Raw genomic sequence first — 7,784 nt, 5'->3', positions numbered from 1 at the left:
ATAACAAAGTTCTGTATGTTTAAATTAGTGCTTGCATTTCCATAATTTTATCAAACGAATTTGTTTTCACTGGCTGCTTGCCGTAGCAAGAAACAGAATTGTCAAAAGACTTAACTCCGTTTCGTTGACAATCAGCCATGCATGAAGTCTTTCGTCTACGGCCGATTGTCAACGAAACGGAGTTAAGTCTTTTCTTAATTCCGTGTGTTGCTAGGCAGGCAGCCAGTGAAAATGAATTCGTTTGATAAACTTATGGATATGCAAGCACTACTTTAAACATACAGAACTTTGTTATTCCTAGCTCATGTTTCGTGCTTGAGGTGTCATATGAAAGGGCAGAAACTCAACTTTCTGGAAAAGTGATTTTCTCTTTGGAATTCAGATACCGTCCGCCAAATGACTTTTTGGTTTCCTCTCTTCAAATTCATCTTAATCACTCATGCGTGAAATATGCATTATATGAGTTCCATCAGATGAAAGAGGAGGATCTCAGCTTTCCAAATATGTGTCATTTATCAATTATAATTGTGATTAAGTAATGATCAAACGTCGATAATTCTCGGTTTCGTTTTTTCTGGGACGCACTGTATAGTTGTAATTCACAACAAAATCGTAACGTCTCTTAGCAACTGTCGAGGGCCATTATCCTTTATATCCCTCATTATTGATGTAGAATACATAATAACGCCCTTTTTAATGATTAATTTATGTTCAACTTCTTTTTCAAAAACACACCCAATAATAGTGATGAGAGTGAATTCGCGAAAAACAGATGGAAGCCTGGGATATTGAGTCATGTTGACGTAAAGCGGTCTATACAGTAGTTGCCCATTAAATTGAAATAATGTTTTTTATCTCTTTTCATGATCGTGACAACCTTATACTTAGATTAAGTTTATATTTTCTCATATTAACGTTATCTATCAAGAATAAACCATATTTTCACAATCATTCCATGAAAAAAAGGTTAAAAATTACTCCAACTTTATGGGCAACAATTTACCTGATGAAGGAAATTGAGACACCTTGCGCGATTTCATTTATGTAACGGATCTTGAATATAAAAAAACAGGCTTTGGGGCTATTAAAGGGATAGTTGAGTTCTGTTTTCATACCGCAAATGCCTTCAAAGTGCATGGTTATTGCTCTTATTCTTATCTATGACATTTCTAGTGCCCTTTTAGAACCTAAAATTGCTTTGAAGGTAATTTTAGACCCCAAAATGTGTGAAATTTAGCCAATACGAGCATACCAATTCAGCTCCATTGTAAAAAAATCACGGTGACCGTAAATTGATTATTTACTTAAAAATAACAATACATGGGCCAGCTGGTTGTGCGTAATATAAGCAACACGAAAATTGCAACAACAACAAAAAAAAACGACATCGGCATTGGCTGAAATACGACGTAAAAGGCGTTAATTACGTTTTTTTTAACGTTTTTTTTCAAATTTTTCAAAATATCTAATATTTGTGATGGTACACAAGTATTAGAAATCGTTATATTTCAGCCGTCTCTGAACCGATTTTGATCAAATAAAGATGATTTTGTCATTTAAATATTATGTTCTTTCAAATTTGACACTCAGTTTTTCATTATCTCACAAAAAAATTATTTTGTGTAGCGCCCTCTGCAACAGAACTCAACTATCCCTTTAAATTCTAGGTGAAATTCATAAGTAAAATATCATGTCAATAGACCAGTTTAAGTGTTCCAGTCAAGCAGAAAAGATGTTGAAACGCTTACGCAAATCCATTCTCTCACATAGTTTAAAATAGTACTTACGTTAATATTTTACCCTCCCCCCCCCATTTATTTCATTATTTTATCTTGTTTAATTTTTGTGTTCATTATAACTTATGTATGTTTATATGTTTTGTATATATGTTTTTGATTATGTTGATACAGGGCCCCTTGGTCGAACAGTTTTTATAACTGAAAGGGCTACCCTGTCAAAATAAAACGACAAAATTAATATGCAACATGAATTACTGGAGTATTGTTCCTATATTGTAATTTATGTTCATGATAGTGGAAATCCATTAGTGAACTTTATAAACCATCTACTCGATAGCTCGGTTCTCGAATAAGAACTTGTGATCTCTCGAATATTGAGATTTAGAAAGTCCGAGGGAGGGGGGGGGGTGGTGGTCATACTTTCGGCCCTCTCTACATGGCGAAAAAAAATGGGATCCGCTTGATCCTTTTCAGAAATAAAGTTGTATTGTGTTCGTAGTAGAGTATCTAAAAATCATTTATAAACAATAAATTATAAATAATAAGGTCTTAAAAATAGATGAATTCTATTTGTATAATCTCGGTTGTATACCATTTGGACAAAAATCAGTTATTAGAAAACTTGTAGCAAATATATATTTGTTTAAACAAGGAAGTACACAAGTACCCAACTAGACAATCAGATCAGTTTCATCTACGACAGAACAGAACCGTCACTGCTCAAAAGACTTATATATTATATACCGGACCACAGCTACGGAAATCAGTAAATGATAATATTAAATCAGCTTCTACCAATTTTTCATTAAACGTACACTTAAACAATTCCTTCTAGAAAGATACAATTGTTAAAAGGACAACATTTATAGGGACAGTTTTTTGAACAAGTACGAAATTAAAAGATAAACCTATTAGTAATATAAGATCAAAACATTGCAAAAGTAACCATAGCTGGTAATGTACCCGTCCTTTATGCTTCACTTTCCATTTCGTACTTTCTCCCTCTCTCTTCTCAGCTAGAAAGGTAATCATTTGTTATTATTTTCGATATCTGTAAACATTCTGTGTATACACCAATGTTAAAGACAATTGTTTTGTTTTGTAGCGTGGGGGGGGGGGTGGATGTAGGATGATTACCTTAGCATTTGTATACATGTATTTTCTAATTATATTACAGAGCACTTGTAACTTTCTTTTTATTCTCAAGGGTCTATAAAATACAAGCCATGTTTTTTCAATAAACTCCTCCACTATTTTTTCACCACTGTGCCAATCTTAAATGATTTATTTGAATTATTGTATAATTATTTGTCTTATCTTTTGTTTAATATTATGTTTTTTGAATTTGTACATATTCGTTTGATTATGTTATATTATGTGAAAAATAAAAGAAACCTTGGTCTCAATTACTATTCTGCACATTGCAGTGCACATTCTGCACTTCATGTGGAGCACTCCAGCTAATCGCCGTTTTACGGGCACGCAAATGCACAATCCAAACACAAATTCCTTCGCATCCTAAACGGGTACCAATTTAGCACCTGGGTGGAGAGAAGCAATGCAAATAAAATACCTTGCTCAATGACATAAGAGCCGTGCAGGAGCTCGAACCAACACCATTTGCATTTGCATAGTCAAGTGAATTAAACCACTCGACTGCGACGCCTCTACGTAATAGCACGTTATCCGAACATAATCTATTTAGGTCAAAGCCATCTATACACAGAGTTTGGCCAACTCGATTCGAGTTGGACACAATATGGGCAACTATACTGAATATGCGCCATGTTGTGACCCAGTGAAACCAATTTGGCCAAGCTATATATAGTTGGCTCTGATTTAGGTAATATGAAACTGCCCTCAACTTGATTTTTTTTTTCTCAAGTCCTTGCGATTGTGTCAGAAGTGCAAATTAACAATAATCATATTTTCACAGTTTTCATTTGTTTTTCTCTATCTTGATTACTGTAGCGGATATTTTAACCTCTCTGGTGGTAATTTTCCACGTGACCGAATTCTACCATTCAACATGGCCGATACTGTGGGGGACCAACATCCAGTGCCAGATCCATCGCTACCTACGGTTCGTCAGCTTCAATAGCACCGTCTTTTCCATGATGGCTATAGCTATTGACAGGTACGTCAACAACAAAAACAGACAAACAAAACCACATCACCTCTCCCCACTCCCCACCCACCTCGAAATGATTTTTCCGATAGCTACTGCATTATAATGATGAACGATAATATAGATATATCGACTGCTATGAGAGGCCTGGCTGTTGTATAGGCTCAAGGAGACGTTGCCGGCGCGCCCAGGGGACATGGGAGGATGCAACGTCCCCGAGAGCCGACAGCCAGGCCTCGAATATGAAAACAGTCGATATGGAATTGACACAAAACGTCTACCAAGAATTCTTACATTATCCTTTTCTTGAGTAAAGATTGGTTAAAACATCACGGATGTCTGAGAAACTGTCTGTTTATCTTTGCTGGAAAAGTGACTGAAATTTTGATCATTTGGGAATCGCAGACAAAAAGCACCGTATGGTATCCGCGCTCGCACAAACTAACTTTCAACACGTAAACCAATGGGGATCGCAGCAAAATTTTACTATTTTCCCGGTTCCTGGAATCTTGCGGGAACCTCATTTGCATTGTTCGTTTCTTTACGGGAATGGCTAAAATCACGATTCCAATTTCGACCAATCAGATGGCTAGATTTCTAAAGAGAGGTATATAATGACAATTATAATATTGCAGCACTATAATAATGCAGCCTACATTCCTCGATTATAACTGTGTATAATGTTTATGCTTCTTGTTCTCCTTTTAAGGTTTTTCGCAGTTCGTATCCCAGTTCTCTACAAGGGCAAGTTTACAGTCAGTCGAACCAAGTTCGTTCTCCTCTTCGTCTGGTTGACATCGTTCACCGCTGCTCTACCTGTCGCATTCATGTTTGAGGTCAGTCACGTATTCGACGAAGTTCTTAAGATATTGTCGATAAAGATACAAAATTAAAGAATTTTTCATTAAATTAATGAAAAATATTTTAATTTTGTATCTAAAACCATCGTCGGCGATATAGAGTTGTGCGTACTGTCTCTCTCCGTCTCCAATATTGTGTACAAGATGGAGCTTCTTGGAAAGAAGCTCATGAATACTTATGGTGAATGATTCCAAATCTAGTAGAGTCAAAGAAATTCTCAATGAACTATACAATCGTCAAATAGATCTGTGAAAATTAATGTTGATGACGAACCATGAACGACATTAAGAAGTAAAGGCCTATTTAAAAACATAGTAGGATACATATGGTGAATGATTCCAAATCTAGTAGAGTCAAAGAAATTCTCAATGAACTATACAATCGTCAAATAGATCTGTGAAAATTAATGTTGATGACGAACCATGAACGACATTAAGAAGTAAAGGCCTATTTAAAAACATAGTAGGATACATTCTTATGAATCATCTCATAAACTGGCTATCTTAGATTCGGCTAGAGGCTATCCAATAAAAACAAAATATAAAAAACATGGGAAATATATACTAAATAGTTCTGCTGAATTCATTTCGTGATCCACCAGGAGATGGCGCTATGGCCTTCTCTTACACATCGATGACTGACTTTAAACCTTCCTCTACTGTTATTTTGATTATACACTGATACATGCAAGACTTTTTTTTTTTCCTTTTTTTTCCCTTTATGTTCATTGATTAATGTAACTTATGATATGTCTTGTATCAAAGAACTTGTTTTATATTGCTTATCTTGATAATTTCTTGTTATGTGAATTTCTTGCTATGTGAAATTATGAGGAAGGAAATAAAATATCATTTAAAACAAAAAAATCTACACTTTAAACCTTCCTCTACGGTTATTTTGATTATACACTGTTACATGCAAGAATTTTTTCCCCTTTTTTTTCTATGTTCATTGATTGATGTAACTCATGAAATGTCTTGTATCAAAGATCTTGTTTTATATTGCTTAATTTGATAATTTCTTGTTATGTGAATTTCTTGTTATGTGAAATTATGAGGAAGGAAATAAAATATCATTTAAAACAAAAAAAAATGACTGATCTCTGGTACAGTTCATTTGGTGTATTCTTAAGCGTCTCTTAAAAGCGTGAAACTACTAATACTACTATTAGTAGTGCCAAACGTTTTCTGTCAATACTTTGACTGTCTTTTAGTGATTATTTGTTATAAATTTGTTGTTCTCATTATTCATGTTTCAGAGTATTTACAGCGGAGAAGGACAGGCGATCTCTTACCCGGGCAAGTTGCCCTGGGCTTGCAAGGCCATCGTCCCCTTCGGACCGTGGTGGAAAGACTTCAAACCCGTGTATCTCAACATCCTTCTCTTCTACATACCCGTCATCATCACCGCCATCATCTACGTCCGCATCGTCGTCCACGTCAAACGAAGTAACCAGTACTTGCGAAGTGAGCTCCTGAACGGCGGCCCCGTGCCGAAGCGGTACCGCAACTCGCACTGGAAGATATGCAAGAGTCTTCTCTATGTCTTCGTAGGTTTCATCATCTGTTTCGCACCCTTTGCCACCTATCATATCGTTCAGCAGTACTTCTCGACAGCTCTGCACCCCGAACTCAAGAACCTCTCCCTTCTCTTGCCTTACGTTAACTCATGCTTCAATCCAGTCATCTACTCCTTCACGAACGATACATTTTGGAAAGCCGCCAAGCAGATTGTTTGCATGTCGACGTCGTCGTCGAGAGACAGTCCGAGAGCGTCGTTGCCCTCTACCGACATGGACGGCGGTCACCCACCGAGTTTCGCTGCTATATCAGGCAATCAAAAGAGGAAGCGTGTGGATGGTGAGCGAGCAATGGGAATAGCGTTCTCGTATGAAAGGAACATGGTGGAGATGGAACCTAGCCCGGACCTTGCCCGTCATCATGTCGATACTGGTGGTGACGTCGACATCGGCATCAATGGGACGATGTCGGATAATACGATGTCGGATAATGCGATGTCGGATAAAACGATGTCGGATATTACGATGTCAGATACTACGAGATCGTCGGAGTATTGCATGACGACGATTATTCCAAATGGAAAGGCATGATGTACCCGCCCCTCTTCATAAAAAACATTTGTGGATTCCACATAACACTCGCAGACAACGACAAAGTTTAATTAACAATCTTTTAAAAGAGTTTTGAGCAGTTTCAGTATCTCTCATATAATTAAATACATTGACAGAGGAAGGGCCCTTGGAACTCTATTTAATCTGGTTTGAGATATTAATGGGGGGATTTGACATTGGTGGGGAGGGAGGGGGGGGGGGGGAGAGGGGAAAATTATATTTTGAAATAAGTTTAGGAGGTGTAATATTTTTTTCATCTTCAGGGAACAATACCTGAAAATAGTTTATACATTTATGATACATGAAAATGAAAACGTTTTGTCTCCCAAACTTATCAAAATATTTTGTCCATGATGACTCAAAAACTATTTGATGGAGTTGGGCTCTGCTTCCTTTTATGTATTCGATTGCATTTGTCCGAAAAGGTTCCTGAAGTTTTCAAAAACGTTGGCCTTTCTTTGCCCCCTAAAAATGATCTGGTCTTATTCATCTTGGTATGTTTTATTGCGCGTTAAATTAGCAACTTCTTTTGGACGTGCATGTGATGTTTTTAAGCAACCCACATCTCCGCTGAAAATGACAATTATTTTTCTTCTCTCAATTAACACGCTTACAAATAGTGGAAAGCTTCAAGAAAAATAAATGTGGCTACAGAAATGCATACCTCTTAGTTACGATTATTTTGCATACGCACTCAGCTGGAGAAGAAAAAAAATCAAACACTAATGCACCTTTAAAAATAGTTCCACTTGCAATTTGTTTTCTTGGTATTCTGGCCAAGTAACACCTAGTATTCATGTTGCGTTTAAAAGCGATTAATTAAGAAAGTAGAAACTAATTTATTGTACTCCTAGGTGGCGCTATAGCGTTTACGGCTTCAGATCCATTTCTTTCCACAGTTTTTTCGTGCGTTAGTCTAGCAACG

At 36.7% G+C, this 7,784-nt stretch overlaps 1 protein-coding gene across 1 annotated transcript; it reads left to right on the top strand.

Annotated features, from left to right (window-relative positions):
• The first annotated feature begins 3,679 nt into the window (after positions 1 to 3,679).
• Positions 3,680 to 7,565, top strand: LOC115918696 (somatostatin receptor type 4-like). Its single transcript, XM_030987136.1, has 3 exons — positions 3,680 to 3,876; positions 4,577 to 4,703; positions 5,987 to 7,565. Exons 1-3 carry the CDS (start codon positions 3,854 to 3,856, stop codon positions 6,836 to 6,838), a joined length of 1,002 nt encoding a protein of 333 aa, XP_030842996.1. The 5' UTR covers positions 3,680 to 3,853; the 3' UTR covers positions 6,839 to 7,565.
• The last annotated feature ends 219 nt before the right edge of the window (positions 7,566 to 7,784 follow it).

Source organism: Strongylocentrotus purpuratus, unplaced genomic scaffold (assembly GCF_000002235.5).
Source record: "Strongylocentrotus purpuratus isolate Spur 01 unplaced genomic scaffold, Spur_5.0 spur5_scaffold_16, whole genome shotgun sequence".
Classification (NCBI taxonomy): domain Eukaryota; kingdom Metazoa; phylum Echinodermata; class Echinoidea; order Camarodonta; family Strongylocentrotidae; genus Strongylocentrotus; species Strongylocentrotus purpuratus.
This window is presented reverse-complemented; position numbering and strand designations above follow the sequence as displayed.

Excerpts from the sequence above, each read along its gene's own strand:
- LOC115918696 (XM_030987136.1), top strand. The coding sequence starts at position 3,854 with ATGATGGCTATAGCTATTGACAG. Across the intron at positions 3,877-4,576 it reads ATGGCTATAGCTATTGACAG|GTTTTTCGCAGTTCGTATCC; the intron begins GTACGTCAACAA and ends TCTCCTTTTAAG. Across the intron at positions 4,704-5,986 it reads CTGTCGCATTCATGTTTGAG|AGTATTTACAGCGGAGAAGG; the intron begins GTCAGTCACGTA and ends TTCATGTTTCAG.